We start from the raw sequence: 19,109 nt of genomic DNA, 5'->3' as shown, positions 1-19,109 counted from the left end.
TTTCCCATCTCCCCTGTATCTTCAATTCATCATCAACTACAGGGTCCTGGGGGAAGAAAAATAGGAAAAGAAAAACTCTCATTTCACAATTACCAGTTTAATGTCAAAGTTTCATAATGATAAAGTCTGTTCCCTTCAGAACAAATTCAGTCTCCAGACCTCTTTTCTAGGCCAAGTTCCTATGAGAAAGGAATATTTGTTGCCCTGGAATTAACTCCTACTGCCTACAAGATATACTTCACGCTGTGGGATTCTTGACCCCACATGTTACAATTTCTGAAACATGGTGGGATGCTTATTTTTGTTTACAGTAGAGCACTGTGTCCCTGGGAGTTTTCCAGACATGTAAAAGTTTGCCTAGTAGATAAATTCAGCTTGCTATGTTGAAGTAAACAGCCTATTTGCTAAGGCGTGCCTATATTACAGCATTCACCTAGCTTAAAATGTATTCAAACTAGGATAGCTTTCAGCCAAAAAACCCTGGGGACTTCAGTTTTGTGGCATAAATACTGAGAACATTATTTATTAGGAATTCTTATCTCAAATGATTTCCCACATTCTCAATGGGAAGTTAAAACCATTAAATTAGCATGACATCAATATATGCAATAGAATTGTCTCTGTCACCTTTTTTAAAAATCAACCTCCTTAATTTTTTGTGCTTCAGCCCAGATGGGTCCAAAGCCGTTAAGACAGCTAATGCTACAATACAGCAAACTGTCTTTTTTATTCCTTCCTTGCAGCCAGCTGGCAAGAAAGCTGTCTACAGCCCTATCAAAGAGTTGAAAGACACCTAGAATGGCAGCTCCTCTGGTAACCGCATCACTCTCATTGAGCCAGAAAGGAGCAGCTGAACAAGTTGTGAAGTGTGGGCACACAGCATTGGTGAACAAGGCTCATCCAGCACAGGCACACCGACAGCAGCTGAAGGGGTCAGAGTACGCATGGAGCAAGCTGGGCCCTACCAGATCTAGCGAAACAGTAACTGGGTAATACAATTAATAACACATCTCCAGCAGCCAAAGGGAAAGCAAAAGGAAGGCAAGAAAAAGCCCAAATGAATTACGAGGAATAGGAAAAAAGAGTGAGAAGTAGGAGAAGGGACTGAACAGCAGTCTCATTAAAGAAAACTCTTTAAAATGTAGCCATAACTGCAGCTTCAGTGTACTTGCATTTCCAAAACAAAGTGAAAGATTTCATCCCACCCTTGGATTTTCACATAGAAGAGTAAGTAGTTCTCTGAGACATTTAATTGATTTGATATTTGCATTCAAGAGAGACTATCAGGTTAGTTGGTGCCATATCTTCTCCCCATACCACAGACTCCAACTCAGAATTCTATCCAGTAAAGCTAAAAGAATGATCAAGCTAGAATAACTACTGGATCAGAGCTTGACAACTCAATGTCTGAGCTCCAAGAAACTTCAGAGGTTAATTTCAGAGGAAGCAATCCCTGAACAAAGAGCACCATTCCTATTATTCTTTAATTTGGTCAGCAAGGAATAGAAGATCCCTACCAAATTTAGAGTACCATCAAGTTTAGCCAACAAGCTGTATCTCCTCCAAGATGCACAAAGGATAAACATCTTGACTCTGGATGACTCAGCTGCAGCCTTAAGTTCCACAGTCAGTAGTGACAAAAAATGGAGGCGAAGAGTGATCCAAAGCAATCTTGAGACACCTACGTGAGGCAACAGCACTAGTAGTGAAAACAGCAACAGCTTACCCAGTTATAGTCGGGGTCTCTGTACTGGAGGCTTGGTTATTATTCCCAGGGGAACTAGTACACACTAAAAACCTGAATAAGCTGACAACTGAAGGGCATGAATAAGCTGACAATTGTGAGAGATAGTTCTAAAATTAATAAGTCTAACAGTCATTTCTAAACATTCGGCATGCTCTGCCATTCCTTCACAAGGGACTAGCCTCTTCCTCTTGAAAAAGAAAAAGCACAAGAAAAAGCAGAATTTCCTGCCCTAATTTGTCTATATATGGACCTCATTTGAAAGCAGAGTGTCTGCTGGAATTCTTATGCTGTTAGTTTAATTTTTTTATTAATAATTAATAAAAAATTAATCTCAGAACTCTGAGAAACTTATTATTCCAGTCCGGGCTGCTATCAGAAGTCAACAAGAGTATCAGAACTCATGGCTGACTTTTCTTATGTGCCTTAAGAGCTTTGGCACTGAATGTGGCAATCTACTATGGATTATGGCTTAAATACTGAAAAGTGGTCTATCAATCCAAAACCAAATGCATCCAAGCTTTCCCTGAGGAGAAAATTAATTGGTGGATAACAACCACCACTTAGTGACAGCAAAGACAAGAAAAAAGGCCTTGTTCATGGCCCCTAAGGAGGATGATATGAGATCAAATAAAACAGATTTTCCATATTTTCACAATAGACACTAAACAAATCTTACTTTTCAGGTAGGAAACGGAGTGGCTTCAGGTGGCCCAAAGCCTGACAACAGCGTCAAGGTTCCAGCAAGCAAGATGTACCCAGTTTCAAAGTCCAAGAGGTCCAGTTGGGATTTCAAGGAATTCACATGGATAGGCACAAGATATACAGCTTCAAGAAAAAGCTATGGCCAAAGTTGTTCCAGATAGGAACCTGCCTTCTGAGCAGCCTTAAATACCCAAATGTTTTGTGCTGCCCACCCAGGTGCAGCTGATGAATCAGTCTTGATTTAGCGATGATATGACTTTTACAAAGCTTCAACTCTCCTCAGGAGCTTTCACTGTCAGGGGTCAGTCCTTCACCTAACATCTGGAGCTGCATCTTTTGACATCTACATTCTTAAAGACTGGAGGTCCTTGCTTCCAGTTCCAGGTCTGAGTCCTCGTATCACATTTGGGATTAATACAGTCTGCACCTATTTTTTTTAGTGCTGGTACTGCAGCTTAGTTTCTCAGCATATGAAATGCCAGATTTATCAACTTGGTTCACTTCTGAAGATGATACATTCTAGTCTGGCCCATGATTATGCAAGCTGTACCAGCTGTACTGTTAAAATCTATTAGTCTCAGTCAAGATATTAACTTAGAAGCCTTAACATCAGTCAGGAGAGTAGGAGAATTTAGGTACCTTGTCCATTTGAGAAGATGTATTCTATTCCACCAGAATAGAGCAGTCCTACAAATGGATTGTTCTTTCAACCTTGAGGTGAGTGGACCTTTCAACAAGTTATACAATTTCTGCCCAAGTATAACTGACACAAGCCAGGTGTATATAGGTACTTAGGATCCCCCAAAAACACACACTACTGTACAATTTCAACAGGCAGCTTATTTGTCTTCTACAAAATAGGACATTTAGGACAACAGGTCTCTTATTCTATCATTTTCACTGGGTAAGAGAATGATTTCACACACTCATATACCAGACAGATCCTTACTGGAACATGGTCCATTTAGTTAGAGGAACAGCAACTTTTGTAGCTGTGGAAATAGTGGTACCCAATCGACATTTACAGTACAGACATCTGAGCATCTACATTTGTTACACAATGCACAATTGCTAAATGTGTATCTTTGGCCTTTGGACAGTCTTGCAGAAGTTTCTGTGAATTTTTTATGACTCAGCCTAGAGAATGCTGTTGTAGCAGATCCCTTCCCTAGGTTTACTGCTCTGATGTCAGGGCCAGCAGTGGACCCACGTGCCTGAAAGTGAAAGTTTCCAAGATTTATGGAAGTATTTGGTATACAAGGATTTTTTCTAGTGTACTTGTGTGTTCAATTCAAAAAAGAATTTGTTCAAGGTATATCATAAGGTTTGTATGATACAGCTGAAATTTATTCCTGTGACTGAAGGAGATTTTTTCTCCTGAAGAAACAGGAAGCAAATTCCTTATCTTAGTTGTTCTTACCTGAAGAGGGGGTTAACCTTATCTTGCCCAGTCCACTGCCTGATGCATAAAAGGCTATCTATTCTTTCAGTGTTCTCTCACAATCTTTTGACCCCAACTGTTGCTCTCCTTTGACAATTGTAACATCAGTACTGAACTGTATGCTTTGGCTTTACAGGCCATGAATTAGCTCTGTAAATTGTTACTTCAATGAAAAAAAACTTTGAATCTCTTTTAGCAAAATGATTATCTTGAACAAATCTCTCTGAACAATCTGCTGCAACCTCAAAAGATGGTAAAGCAGTGGATTATCTCTCATGCTTACTAACAAAGTGAATTTATCAGATAAAGACAATAGATTTGTTAAGGTAAGGCTTCTAATTTGTTAAATGAAGGCTTCTTCTTCCTTTGAATAGGCTTATTCCAAACCAGAACTGTTTGAACCAGACTTCAGAAAGCCATATACCTATCATATTGTAGCAGTTTTATTATATACAATACTATATAGTATATATAGTATTGTATATAGTATACTATATATTGTTTTATTTATACAGCAAGAGAAATATATATTTTTCTATAATTTTATCCTCCACCATTATAATTGCCCTTCCATAGTATTCCAAATATGTGTTTGTTAGATTTATATCCCTGCAAGAGCTCAAAGTAGTCTACAAAGCACACCTGTTAATTTTATTCACAAAATAATCTTGTGAGGTACATCAAACTGAGATATGTTAACTGATCCAAAATTACCCAGTGTCTTTCATGGCTGAGAGTACATTTGAAGTTAGATTTCCTGGCTCTTGGCTCTAACATCTTAACACTATATCATATTGGTGGTCTCTATACAAACCCTTTTCTCTAATCCTATACCGAATCTTAAAATGTGAAAAGCCACAAATTTCACATTTTATGCAAGAGTCTGGAAGAGCAAAGTTGCCTAGCAGTTGAGACTGTGAGGCACAGAATTGCAAAGCAGATTTCTGCAGCCCCTACAGTAATAACCCTTAATGGTAGCATCTTATCTCAGTTTATGAAATAAATATTTTTTAAATCAGTAAGCTTCTTGGATAATACTGTATTCTTTCAGGAAGACCTTGTCACTAACACTTATATATTATCATTAAGGACACTCCACTAATGCCCTAGAATGGGGATTGCATATAATAATCAAATCATTTTTCAAAAAAAGCCTGTCATCTTGTTAAGAATACTCTGAAAAGTAAGGGAATGTAGAAGAAATATTACAGTACGGATTAATTTAAATCAGACTTTGGAAAAAAAATACATGGAATATACAAACTGTATGCTAACAATAGCAAGCCACTAAGAAAAGAATAATCCTGCTGTTTAAAAAAACCCTTGATTCTGTAGAACTAACATTGTCTAGGGCAGGCAAGCTCACATCTCTGGTCATACCTTTTTGAAGCTTTCTGCAGCACTTTCAACTGCACCCTGTAAAAAATTAGAAATAAGCCCCAGAAGCAAAAATCCTCTATTCACACTGATATAGCTTCCGGAAGCAATCATTTTTTTAGGAGCAAAACTTGCTAGATCAGAAATGTAGCTACAATAGTCACTATAAAACTATCTTCCAGTAAATATTTTCTCTGTTAACATACCAGCCCATCCCAAATATATAGCATGCGGCTCTTTTTGTGACTTTTAAGGTGCTTTCACTTCCAAATAATTTTAAAACATCATTTATAGTTTAAACACAGCCAACTCTTTTACATTATGCAGAATCCTGAACTTTCAGTTACAGTGACAGGGTTCACACTTAAGCCTGGCTACATTTAACCACGTTTTGTTGACTAAACCACAATTGGTTAGGTTCCCTCATTATGCTAAACTAAAGCCATATAATACACACTATGTAATGTCTTAGTCCATCAGTCTGCAAACTGTCAATCACAATCTCCTCTGGGTCGTGAAAAAATCTGAGGGGTGTGAGAATTTCTGGGTGACCAGAAGGATTGAAACACATGCAGGTAGGAGAACAGCATCTGCATAGTTCCAACTCCTAGGGAAAAGAGGGAAGGAGCCCATGTCATATATAATTGATGGGAAAGAGGGCCAAGGTAGGTACACCTCAGAAGTGGGAAGATAATGCACCACCAAGCTCACCATGCTGGGTAGCCACAGGTAAGAATAGTGTGCTTTCTTGGTTGCTTTTGCCATTGCCAGGCAGTTTCTCAGAGGCTGTCTTGCTATCTGGTATGCTACTTGTGGCCACCTGGTCTCCTTAGCAGTGAGGGTTCCACAGCATTTTTCCCCACTCCAACCAGCTTGCTTCCAAATATGGGGAAAACTTCAGATCCGATCATGCCTGGCCATCTGACTGGGGAATGAGAGGAACTGGCATCTCAAGCTTCTAGAGTGCAGTGTAAAAACTCCATACAACTGGAGAAGATTTAATTCTTCCAATACTATTTATATCCATACAAATATTATTGTCAGTATTTTTCATAGGAAGTCACACATATTTATTATTTTACAGAGGTTACAGCACTACAAATTTTGAGATCTCTTATCTTATTGCAATAAGCAAATCCAGACAATGGCTAAATAAGATCAGAAAAAGTGAAATCCAAATTAGACTGTATTTCTTTAGAGTTCCTCAAAATTTCTGTAATAGTGGATTACTAAATAAACATTCAGAAAATGCAGGAACCATCCCAATATTTTTGTTTTTAAGAACATCAGAATTCACCTTTTTCAGCAAATATGAAAACTGTAGTTGCACCTTCTACTTAGTAAAAATGCTATGGGCTTAGCATGCCTATAAATAATCCATGTACTGTACCTGAAAATGCAAATGTTCTTTAACAGAGTTTAACACACAATGCAGAAGGTAATTTTAAAGGTAAGTAAGTATACAATTTTCCCAAGGTACAAGAATTACCAGCTGAAGTTGAACAGTACCTTGTTCTTAGCAACCAGAGGCCGTACCTTAGACATGGCAAAAACAGTCATACAGTTGCTTCAAAATATGTTTGTGTGTTTGTGTGTCACAAATAGAGACAACTCCTTTTTCTAATTCTCCTCCCTTCGAGTCATTCTTTTCCAAAAATATGCTCAGACAAATAAAAAAAGCTTAGTGCAAATTAAAGGGAAAAAAAATGAACTTGAACAGGTTAAATACATGCGCAAAACAGTAGTGCACTACCTATAATTTAAGTGTTATAATGAATAGGCACAAATAGTAAACAAGTCTGAAGCACATTTGACTTTTTGTGCTATAGTAATTATTTAGATGATATAGCTGTTATTAACAAGATTGATACTAGTTCTCAAGCTTCTCTATCCCCTAGACTTAATTTAAGGATAGCAACCTAAAGGTCAGAGATAAAATGCCAAGGGAGCAAACAATGTTTTGCTATTATTTCTGGAGATTTCCATCAGTTGCATGCATGCGTTCATTCAGAAAAGAGTGGTGTTATTTGGCTTATATGTATCATACATGTGATTAAAAAAAACTATGGAAACTTTATATATATTGTTGTTTAACGCATTTCTAAAACACTACTTGAAGAGATCCATGGAAGAAAATAGTACTGTATAAACTAGTCTCAAAACTGTTCTCTTTTCTGGATTTGGGACTAGTTTATATAGTACCATTTTCTTCCACGGATCTTTTCAAGCAGTCTTTTATATTTAGGTATGGCTCATAGTCTAAAATAAAATAGTAAAGAGAGAGTAAAGATCAAGAGTGCAGAAAAGAAGAGGCAAAAGGAAAAAAAAAATTACTTCCAACCCTCCTTGCAACAGATATAATTAACAATATACATCAAACTCTTGCTCTAAATTTACAACATAACTTCCATTATTTCTATTAACCCATATTTCTAATCATCAATCCATACAACATAATTTCATTTTTTTCCGTTTCCCGCAAAAAGTCCAAAAAGGGTTTCCAGTTAGCATTAAAATTACACAATGTCTTATCTTGAAACAAAGCTGTCAATTTCACCATCTCAGCCAACTCCATCAGCTTCACCATCCATTCTTCCACTGTAGGTAATATCTTATCTTTTATAAAAGTTCTCTTTAAGATTATAACACAATGTTAATTTCAGTCCTTTCTGCCACATATTTTCCCACTGTTCCAGCTATATGTTGTAGCCAAAGTTTTTAGCCCATTTTATCATACAGTCCCTAACTTGTTCATCTTGTCTCTAGTTGCAATAAAAGTTTCTATATCTTTGCAATAATATGTTTATCATTAGTACCTAATTGTACTTCAAATTCAGTCTTACCATATTCAAAACCATAAGTCCTTTTATCTATTTTAAATCTTTCTTGTAACTGTACATAGGAAAACCACTGACACATGTATCCTGATATCAATTCTTCTCTTGCCTTTAATTTAAAGTTCCTTTGAGAAAATTCCAATACATCACCAGAAGTTAAGCACTGATTTTTAGTTATCATTTCTTCTCTATAAAAAGCTTCTTGCGGTGACAACCATAAAGGAACTTTGGAGACAGCCTAGAAGAACTTCTGTGTAGAGTAACTGACAGCCAACTTATCAAGGCAAGGTAAAAGTGAGTTCTGACAGAGCTCCAGCTTTGTCTGCCCAAGTGTGCATGCAAAGCCAGAGCCTTATCAGAATTCAGTCCTGCTCTACCTGGACAACCCGGATACAAGCTTGCCAAAGCAAAGAAGAAAATTAGGAGAATTTGGCTTTGTGTGCATATGCCATTTGTTCATTGCCCAAACTCATCCTCACTCTGCCTGGACAAGCAAGTTTGTCCAAACAAGACCCTGATTCTGACATGGCCCCAGCTTTGCATCCACAGGCCTCATGATTTACACACCCAAAGCTGAATCACTGTCAGAACCTGATCCCTCTCTGAATGTTCCTGATATAAAGGGCAAATATCAATTAAAAAATGAACATGAAATGGGAGTGGCTGTCTCAAAAATAAAACCTGGAATTGAGGAATTATGCAAAACTAAAAATTCACTTTTAAATGTGATTAGAAATATTAAAACAATGAAAAAGCTTAGAATACTGCAAAGTTCTACCACTTTTTTATCTGATGTGTAGATTAAAACCTAATGATTAAAAGTAACATTTATTTCTTGCCTAATCTTAACCTTAATAGTTCACACAATTCATGGGTAGGGTTCACCCAATTTCATATATCATTTTAAGAGGTAAGGGCACTGACAAATTTAATGAGAAGCAGCTTCACCATGAGGCAGCAGAAGCATATAGCATATTAATATTTCTGAACCTAAATGCAAAATACTACATAAAAAAACAATTAAAATGGCCATATTTGTGTTTGATTTAAATAATTTCCCCCTTGCATAATGGACTATACACAAACAGTAGCCTAGAAGACCAAAAGTGATAGAATCCTGTACCACTGTTCACAACTTCTTTTGCCAAGTTGAGGAGGCCAACAGAAGGACGTTAACTTTTCTACTGTTTCCAACAATTAGCATACAGGGCACAGATAGGGAATTTTGAACTTATTAGTGCAGCTTGACTGTCTACAATCAATCAATTTTATTCCAATCATAGACCAGTATAAAACTACTGTAATAACGTAACAATTACTCTAAAATAGAAATAAAAATAAAAAATCATATTGAGAGAATAAAATAAGGTAAAGATAAAATTAACATAAAATTACAGAATGCAGGAATTAAAAAGTGAAAGAATCCTATAAAATTACAATTAATTTTACAATGAATAGTCTAAATGGTATAAATAACTAGGACAGATAACTATAAAAGGACATAAGTAATACTAGAAAGTTATAAAACACTATGAGAATGTAATGCTATGGTAACTTATATTATGTCTAATACTTGCTGAAGCCCTGCTAGGGTTTGTTAAGACAATTACGGTCCAACCAATTATAACAAAGAAACAGCAAAATAAAACACAGAATTGTATGTGTACATTTAAAAAGAAAAGAGAAAAAAAGGGGGGGAGGAAAGAAAAAAAAGGGGGAAATATATTGAGATATGGAAGCCTAGACTGTCCACCAATAATCCCTATCACCAGAAGTCAAAAATTGTGGTGCTTGAAGTCATGCAGTCCAGTTGCCAACCCCTACAAGTTTCAATTATCCTCTGTCTTTCCTCTTTACGGAAAGGTCAAAGGTAACTGAAGATAACTAGAACCTGGAGTGCCTGCCTAAAGGGGCATGGTGCTAGACAACTGCAGTGGAACCAGTATTCATGATCTAGAATCTGGCAAAAACTGAGAGTACTGTACCTACAAATGCCAGCTTTCTTTCTCTTGAAGCAAATGAAGATTGAGAAGTCATTTCTCCTCTTATTTGATAACAGCTTTTTTTTTCATGGTAGCAATTTTGAGTCCTTGACTTCTTTATACAAAACTAAAGACCAAGCTTTACCCCCCACCAGCCAAAAGATTAAGCAGCATCACTTTTTTGATAGAATTTCTTCCCAGTTATTAAGGACAGGATTGCAGAGATTGCTCCTGTTTTGTGTGTGTGCATACACACCAGTTGCATGATTCACACATGCTGTCCACAGTTTAGTGAACCATGGTTTAGTAATTAACTCCATTACCTAGGTTAACAGAATATACTTATTCCCACAATCACCATTTGGTCTACCATTTTGTTCAAACAGTAACTGTTCCCACACATTAAGCTAAGCCACAGCTTCCTCAATCCTGGTTTACTACATGCACAAGTCTGGATTCACAAACATACTAACCCACAAACTACCATTTACATGCTGAATCACAAACAACCTATTTGGCCCGGTTAATGTCTTCATAATTTACTCAATTCGATTTTCTGCGTTTCTCTAACGCACCGAACCATCAACTACCCATAAGGAATAGGTTCATCCAGGACGCTAGTCCAAAAGAGTTCCGCTAGTTTGTAGTTTAGGGCGACTTTGTTCCAACCTAATCACTATCGTGACGACGAGGTGCTACATTTAACATTTCCCACCTCCCACCCTGGTTTGTATTTCAAAGCCTGAACATCCGAGATAACATAACGTTTGCTACGAGCACGTTATTTCAAAAGATTCACCCTTTTTCTCTAAGGAATTTCACCTTCCAGCCACCATCACCCAAGCTCTCCTCGGTTCGGAGGCCTTTTCAGAGCGGACCCAATCCTACTTCTAAACGCTCCCTGGGAAATGCAACTCCCATATAGGTAGAGGCCTGGCCCCGATTTCCGCTGCCCTCGCCCTGCCTTCCGCTATCGTTCCTACCCGACCTGACCTCCTTCGGCCTCCATGCCCTGCCCTTCGCTCTCCTCACCTCCGGGACTGAACCCCGATTCCCTCTCCCCGTTTTCACCCGTCCTACCTGCGCGGGCTCCATGCTCGCCGGCATCCCCTCGGGCACGGCCTGGAAGAGGAGCAAAGCCATTGTACCGAAGAGCCTCCGGTCCATCCCCCCCACCCCCCGCTCCCCAGCCAACTTCACCCGACTACTGTGAATCTGGCCGGGAACGAGCGTACCCCAAGAGCCTTACTCCACCCATGCCATGCTTCCCATTGGGTAGAAAGAGGCCCTGCCTTTCTTCCATTGGCTTTCGCAGCTGCTATTTAAAATACTACTGTTGAAATGGGAGTATTAAAAATAGGTTCCGCCTTTTTCGCCCACGGAAAAAAAAATGAAGCTACGAAACGGCCGTGTTAAAGGTGGCGGAAATATGCACGGAGGGCCGAGGCAGCGTGTTAACTTTCTCGTTTAAAGAGACAGAAGACAGAGAACGGAACAAAGGGAGGTGCGATCATGTCCTTTGGGTTCGGACAAGCTGTTAATTGTAAGAAATGGGGCGGGAGGGGGCGAAGGTTGGAAGAGAGCACTTCCTAGACGTTTTGATTCTGCAGGAACGAGAAGTAGTTGGCGCAACTGTATCTTCTCTAATTAATGTCCTTGGGCAAGAAACCCTGGACACCCAAGCCTGCCTAGACAGAACAGACAGAGGGACAATTGTGTGTGGCCCACTCATTGTATGGGTGCAGCAGCAAAATGCTGAAGAAAAGCTACCTTATCCTTTCTGTCATTCGTGCACTGCATTTCCCTTATGACTGATGTGATGATGACCAAGTGCAAGTCCATGGTTTAGCATATTGGCACACAATGTGCTAAACCATGGTTTACTTCACCATGGATAATTGAGTAAAGAATTATCTGCATTCACTCTAAGTCATAACCATGCTTGACAAACCACAGTTGCTAGGTTCACAAAGTACGTTAAACAAAAACAAATTTATTTATGACTTAGGGTGTTATATGATCTCAGTCATTGTGATTTGTAACTCATGGTTTATACCTAAGCCAATCAACCTTGGCATTGTAATGTTGGCCGTGTTGGCTGGGAATTCTGGAACCCAAAATCCCAGAGTTTTGTACAGTTGGGACAGGTTGGGGCAGGCACTTATATGTTGTACCACCCAGTGCAAGAGAGGCTGAACCAAAGCAGAGGTAGCTGCTTGCACTCTGCTTCTAAGCAATATTCGGGGCAAATCCCAGCACCTCCCATGCCATCACCACAGTTGCTCCCAAAGCAGCACAAATTGTGCACATAGCAAGGCTTATCGCAAGATGAGATGCAAAGCACCACTTTAACAGTGGATCAAATAAATACAAAATTAGACAGCCTCCGTCATGGTCTGAGGATGAGAGGAGGACATATCCTTAAAAAATGCTAGCAAAGTGTTTTTTAGTCACAGTTAGAAAGATGTGCAGATAAGTCCACCATCAGACCCTGAAAGCTGTATTCCTTTGCACATTTACTTAATGAGTACAGGCACACTTCAAAATAGAAGTCAGATATTATTGCCAGAGCGTTTGTGGTGGTGGTTCTCTTCCTTTCTCTGAGGCTGGTTCCAATTGGTGTTTGTGGAGAGGGGAGGTCTGGCCCTGGACCTCTGTTTTGTGGGGTTCCTGAGGACTCTCTTCTCTCTCCCCTTCTAATTAACATTTACATGAAGCTGCTGAGTGAAGCCATTTGTTAAGTATCAAATGGGGTTAAGTATTGTCAGGGAGCTGATGATAAGCAGCTTTTCATCTCTGCCTTGGGCCTACCAAGTGATGCCATCAAAGTTCTTTCCCAGTGTCTGGAGGAGGAGGAGGAGGAGGAGGCAGCAGCAGCAGCCGGAACCGGGGGGGGGGGGGCGACGGGGGCTGGATGAGGAAGAACAGGCTTTGGCTCAAGCGAGACTAAGTCACTGTGGGTTTCAACCTTCCTCTTTCTATCTTTAACTCTGGATGGGATAGCATTCCACCAGACAGAACTAGTGCACAATTTGAGGGTCTTCTTGGATTTGTAGCTCCTGCTTGAAGAACAGGTGGCTCCTGTGGCCAAAAGGGTCTTTGCACAATTCTATCTTGTGTGCCAATTCCTGAATCAAGAGGCCCTGCTCACAGTCACTCAGGCTTTGATCACTTCCTGCTTCAACTATCCAAGCTACAATTGTCTAGAATGCACTGGTACAGATATTTTATTATTATAACATTTTATTGTATCATGGATTTTGTGTATTAGTTATCTGTTTTACCTTTGCTGATGTTTCTCATTCTTGTTGATATGGTTGTAAGACTAATCAATAAAGTTGAAAGTTGAAAGGATGACCTCACTGGTACAGAAAGTTTTAGGTGTAGCATGGAATACCCATGTAACACCATTACTTCATGAGCTGCACTGCACTGGTTTCCTATAGGCTGCTGGGTGCAATTCAAGGTGCTAGTTATCACCTATAAAGCCCTTCTTGGTACAGGGATGGGATATTTGTGAGATCATCTACAGTATCTCCAGTTGTGTCTGCTCATCACATGAGATCCATGGCATGCTTTGGGTCCCCTCCATGAAACAGTGCTATCTGATGGGACCTAGGAGGCATGCCTTCTCTGTTGCCGTGCCTGCCTTTTGGATAGCCCCTGAGATTCAGATGGCCCCGGCCCTGCTGGCCTTCTATAAGGTTTCTAAAACTTGGCTTTTCCCCTGATCACTAGATTAGGATGTTGAAAGAACCCGTCTGGAAAATTGGTTTAGGATTTTGAATATGTTGGGCTTTGGGCTTCTGTTTATGCTGTTTTACATTGTGGTATTGTAGTTCTTTTCTGCTTTTATTTTATCTTGTTTTATTTTTAATCCTATCTTAGCTCCCCAGAGTCACATTTTGTGAGTTGGGCAGGCAAAGAGATAATTTAAATAAATAAATAAATGTGCAGATAAGCACTTATATTGTTTGTATATATCAAAATAAAAGATAATCAGATGTAGCCATAAACATAAAAAGGACAAAGATAGAGATGCATAAAGTAAGCACTCAAACAGATATAAAAGAACGTTCATCACTGAAACCAACAGAAACTGAGAGAAGCCAAAGCAAAGATGACTCTTTGTTTGCAACTCTAAATTGTAGAGGATATGGAAAGCTTGAAAATTTAGGTAGAAGAGCAATAATTAAGTATAGAGAACCAGTAGAATGAATTTTTGATGAATGAACCAGTTCTACTGAGAACCTATAGAATGAAAGTTTTGATGCAGATACGGGCATCCACAGAGCAGAGCAAAGGAGGTCAAATGATAGTAAGTACATTATGACACAAATGATGCCACTTATGTGTTTGCAGATAAGACCATGACATCATTACATTATCACACCATTTGCACAATGACTTCATGAAACAAATCATCACTTTAAAATCATCATGGCTTTCTATGGACACCTATAGAGATGAGATATACTGTATATGATGAGTGCTTAAATGTTGCAGGAAGAAAAGCATAACTAGAAAGGTTGGCTGAACTGGGCCATAGTCAACTTCTCTCAGTGGGCATAGAAAATTTATGATCTTGAGATGGTTCACAAGGGCCATACAATCCATATGGACAATTCTAACAACTCTTGTAGCCTTTTTAGCATATAGAGGATCTGAATGCACATGTGTAGTACAAACTTGCAGAAAGTTATGAACAAATGTGTTCTGGAAAAATAGAAAACCAAATGAGATAGGGATATTGTGGATATTGTCTAACTACACAGACAACTTAGAAGACAAAAAAGGATAGCACTGGAACTGATCATGCTGGACTTGGCACAGTTGTCAAAGGCTAAAGTCACAAAAGTAGCTGACTTCCTTTAAGTCACAATTTGCAGAGGAACTATGTGCAGGAATGGGAACAATGCAGAAATCTGGAACTATCTGATTAATGGGATCCTGATAGAAAATGCTGACATAGCCAAACTTAGGTGGGGTCATACTGCACTGTTACCAGCGCTGGGGTGAGCATTCCAATGGGTGGGGGAGTGGGAAAAAAGGAAAGTGCTGTTGCAGTCATGTGATTACCCACTTAGCAACTGCTTTGCTTAATGACTGAGTTGCTGGTCCCAATTGTGGTCACTAAACAAGGACTATCTGTATCAACAAAGTCACCTAGCTTCGCAGTGTTTTCAAGTGCATCATAGCTCCCTGAAAAATCAATCAATATATGGTTGTTGAATAAGGACAATATTGTGGGATTTCATGTGTAGAACTGATTCATAAACCTAGGAACATACCTATTTTAATATTTGAAGCGAGCAACAGAGGTTTAGCATTTCCTTGGTGGAAAAAAATGCTAGACATTTGTGTGTGTGGATGTGGATGTGTGTGTGTAACTGCCTTTGAGTCAGACTTGACTCCTGGTGATTGCCTGGACAAGTCCCTGTAGTTTTCTTGGCAAGATTTCACAAGTGGTTTGCCATTGCCTGCTTCCTAGGGCTGAGACAGAATGACTGGCCCATGGTCACCCAAAGTTGGCTTTGTACCTAAGGTGGGACTAGAACTCATGGTCTCCCAGTTTCTAGTCTGGTACCTTAACCACTACTACTCACAAGAATGAAAGTTAATTAATTTGTAGTTGTTGTTGTTGTTTAGTCGTTAAGTCGTGTCCGACTCTTTGTGACCCCATGAACCATATTGCGCCAGGCCTTCCTGTCCTTCACTGCCTCCCTGAGTTTGCTCAGTTTCATGCTCATTGGTTCAGTGATGCTATCCTAACCATCTCATCCTCTGCCGTCCTCTTCGCATTAGGTGACCAAAATATCTGAGCTTGAGCTTCATTATCGATCCTTCCAATGAGCAATCAGGGTTGATTTCCTTTAAGATTGACTGGTTTGACCTCCTAGCAGTCCAGGGGACTCTCAAGAGTCTTCTCCAGCACCACAGTTCAAAGGCATCAATTCTTCGGCGCTCGGCCTTTTTTATGGTCCAGCTCTCACAGCCATACATTACTACTGGAAAAACCATAGCTTTGACTATGAGGATCTTTGTCGGCAAGGTGACATCTCTGCTTTTTAATATGCTATCTAGGCTTGCCATAGCTTTCCTCCCAAGGAGCAAGCGTCTTTTAATTTCATGGCTGCAGTCTCCGTCTGTGGTGATCTTGGAGCCCAAATAAATGAAGTCTGTTACTGCTTCCATTTCTACCCCTTCTATTTGCCAGGAATTGATGGGTCCAGATGCCATGATCTTAGTTTTTTTAATGTTGAGTTTCAAGCCAGCTTTTGCACTCTCCACTTTCACCCTCATCAAGAGGCTCTTTAGTTCTTCTTCACTTTCTGCCATTAGGGTGGTATCGTCCGCATATCTGAGGTTGTTGATGATTCTCCCTGCAATCTTAATTCCGGCTTGTGATTCTTCCAGCCTGGCATTTCTCATGATGTACTCTGCATATAGGTTAAATAAGCAGGGTGACAGTATACAGCCTTGTCGTACACCTTTCCCTATTTTGAACCAATCGGTTGTTCCATGACCGGTTCTAACTGTTGCTTCTTGGCCCGCATACAGATTTCTCAGGAGACAGGTAAAGTGGTCTGGTACTCCCATCTCTTTAAGAATTTGCCACAGTTTGTTGTGATCCACACAATCAAAGGCTTTTGCATAGTCAATGAAGCAGAAGTAGATATTTTTCTGGAACTCTCGTGCTTTCTCCATGATCCAGCGAATGTTGGCGATTTGATCTCTAGTTCCTCTGCCTCTTCTTGTTTTCTTGTTTTCTTGGCAAGGATACTGGAGTGGGTTGCCATTTCCTTCTCCAGTGGACCACATTTTGTCAGAACTCTCTGTCATGACCTGTCCATCTTGGGTGGCCCTGCACGGTATAGCTCATGGCTTCACTGAGTTACGCAAGCCCCTTCGCCACGACAAGGCAGTGATCCATGAAGGGGTTAATTTGTAGTATTGTCCAACAAGTGAAATGGTGGCAGGAGAACATCATGATATACCAACAAAATTGTGTTTGGTGAGTTAACCCATATCTGTTGGAAATGAGTGATAGAAATCAGCAATAAACATTGTTAATATTATAATACTCCCACAGTTTTACCTGCCAATTTTCAGTTATTTTTCATTGGAAGTAGACTGTTGCGATGTACCAACAGAAATAAGAAACTTTTATCATAGTTGTATTTAAGATTTTTTAAACTGTTATCATAAAACTGTTTCAATTTATTAAATAAAACTTCAATTTAAAATTTTAGCATGAATCTTTAGAATCTTGAAAATATAAGTCATACTTTACAATGTTCTTCGATGAGCTTGAATGCATAAAGCTCTGGTGCAGCTATAATTTTGATCTGAGAAACCTCTCACTACTATTCTTATGATTAAGGAGAGGCAGAAAGGAAAGCACCTCCAATATAGGCAAAATGCAGTGTAGTGAATCTGGCACAATTATTATCCAGATAAGATAATAGTTATACTTTCAGAATAGCAGTGGAGATCTGGGCAATGGGACATATTGTCAGGAAGCTGTGATTAGCTTTGCTAGTGGCTCAACATTCTAATTAAATACTTGCCATTTAGAATAGTTTGGAGGACGCAAAATCCAAGAACTGAATAATCTGAAGCAACCAATCTCAGATACGTTCAAAACTGATGTTTCCCCCTCTTTGTTTCTTTGGTCAAATGATGAACTAGTAAAAGGTTGGAGGGTTGTTTTGTTTCATTTTTTAACAGGTTCAGGCAGTGAAGTAATGAAAGGGGTGACTTTTCCCTCATTTTTTTCCCAGGGGAATTTGATAAGAGTTCTGTGAATTTCTCCTTCTAGCCAAAATTACAGGAAGAACTGTAAAACTCTGATGGCTTTTTTCACCATTCCTCAAACGATAGGAAAGCAACTGATGCTTCCTTTTCTGACAAAGGTGGGAAGGATAAAAAATTAGGGGAAGCCACCAATTGGTGGCCATGATAACTGCTGCCTGGATAGAACACCTATCTATCATTAAGACTAAAGTAGAAGAAAGGGCTGAAATTCAGAATGTGATTTATTAAGCCACCTTCACTGCCAGCCAGTTTATGCATAAGAGAAAAGCAGCTGAAGACTACCATGCGGAAGAGGCCTTAGTCTCTTGTTCACTTGAAGTAGCCATTTTGTTGAAGGCATGTCTGACTTTGGTCTGTGTCTGATGGGAGATTGCTTCGGAATTCCATTTATATTGCCTTGAGTTCCAGATGGGATAGAAATTTATAAAATTTAAAATAGCCTGATGAACACTGAAGACTTCTAACCATACTTAATAAAGTTGGTCTAACTAAAACTTTATTTGAATCCTTCCATCCTTTCCAAGATCACATTTCTCCTTGACTTTACCATCTCAATTTTCAGTGAGATCATCACAGTACTGGAAATTAATAGATTAGTACAATAATAATTAGAATTCATGTACTGCATTAAACTATGATTTATTGAATAACTCATAATTGTCTAGGTTCATACAACATGTTGCAATAAATTATGGTTTATAATCACAATGGCTGGGATTATATCACAGACTAAACCAAAACTGAATAAATCACATTATGGTTTTGTGAATTATGCATAGTCAGTGTTAGGATATCTGGTTTTGTTGATTAAAATAATAGGAAAATTATTTTGCCTCAAAGATTCCTCTCTGACTTGAAGAGGTGGTTTCAGTGCTAATTATTTAACTGAGCAATATATTTTGTCCCTTTCCTCCCACAAAAAGTATTTGGCAACTCTGGTTCCCTTAACACTCCAGATATTGTGGCATTGCTAAGCCAGAGACCATAGACAGCATGTATGTATTCTTGAGCTTGTTTGTTTCTCCTCTGACTGCTTGAAACTTAATGAGTCAGACATAAAAATGTAATTGCCAGCCAGATTTTGTTTGAAAACAAGGGATTCAACTGCAATAATAAGGGTTATTTTTTTACTTTAAAAAGACAGGAAGATAACTCTTCAAAGGATCTGGAAGGCTATGTTTCTTGGAAGAAGCTATGATGTCAAA

General features: G+C 39.1%; 1 protein-coding gene and 1 long non-coding RNA gene across 3 annotated transcripts in view; one reads left to right on the top strand and one right to left on the bottom strand.

Annotated features, from left to right (window-relative positions):
* The window catches only part of WBP1L (WW domain binding protein 1 like), a 46,389-nt gene extending 35,067 nt beyond the window's left edge, over positions 1-11,322 (bottom strand). For both annotated transcript variants that reach the window (XM_088131705.1, XM_007421038.4), the window contains exon 1: positions 11,167-11,322. In XM_088131705.1, coding sequence (XP_087987831.1) covers positions 11,167-11,253 — 87 coding nt within the window. In that variant the 5' untranslated portion in view covers positions 11,254-11,322. The remainder of the gene's footprint in view (positions 1-11,166) is intronic.
* Positions 11,323-11,458: 136 nt separating this feature from the next.
* Positions 11,459-19,109, top strand: part of LOC112541114 (uncharacterized) — a 39,369-nt gene continuing 31,718 nt past the window's right edge. The window contains exon 1 of the long non-coding RNA XR_015794491.1: positions 11,459-11,590. This is a non-coding gene — a long non-coding RNA (uncharacterized LOC112541114). The remainder of the gene's footprint in view (positions 11,591-19,109) is intronic.

The sequence above is a fragment of the Python bivittatus genome, unplaced genomic scaffold, assembly GCF_059951505.1.
Source record: "Python bivittatus isolate LINGU-HERP-01145 unplaced genomic scaffold, Pbiv_v1 ctg000980_np1212, whole genome shotgun sequence".
In the NCBI taxonomy this organism is placed as follows: domain Eukaryota; kingdom Metazoa; phylum Chordata; class Lepidosauria; order Squamata; family Pythonidae; genus Python; species Python bivittatus.
Note: the sequence above shows the minus strand (reverse complement) of the source record. Positions and strands in the feature narration are given on the sequence as shown.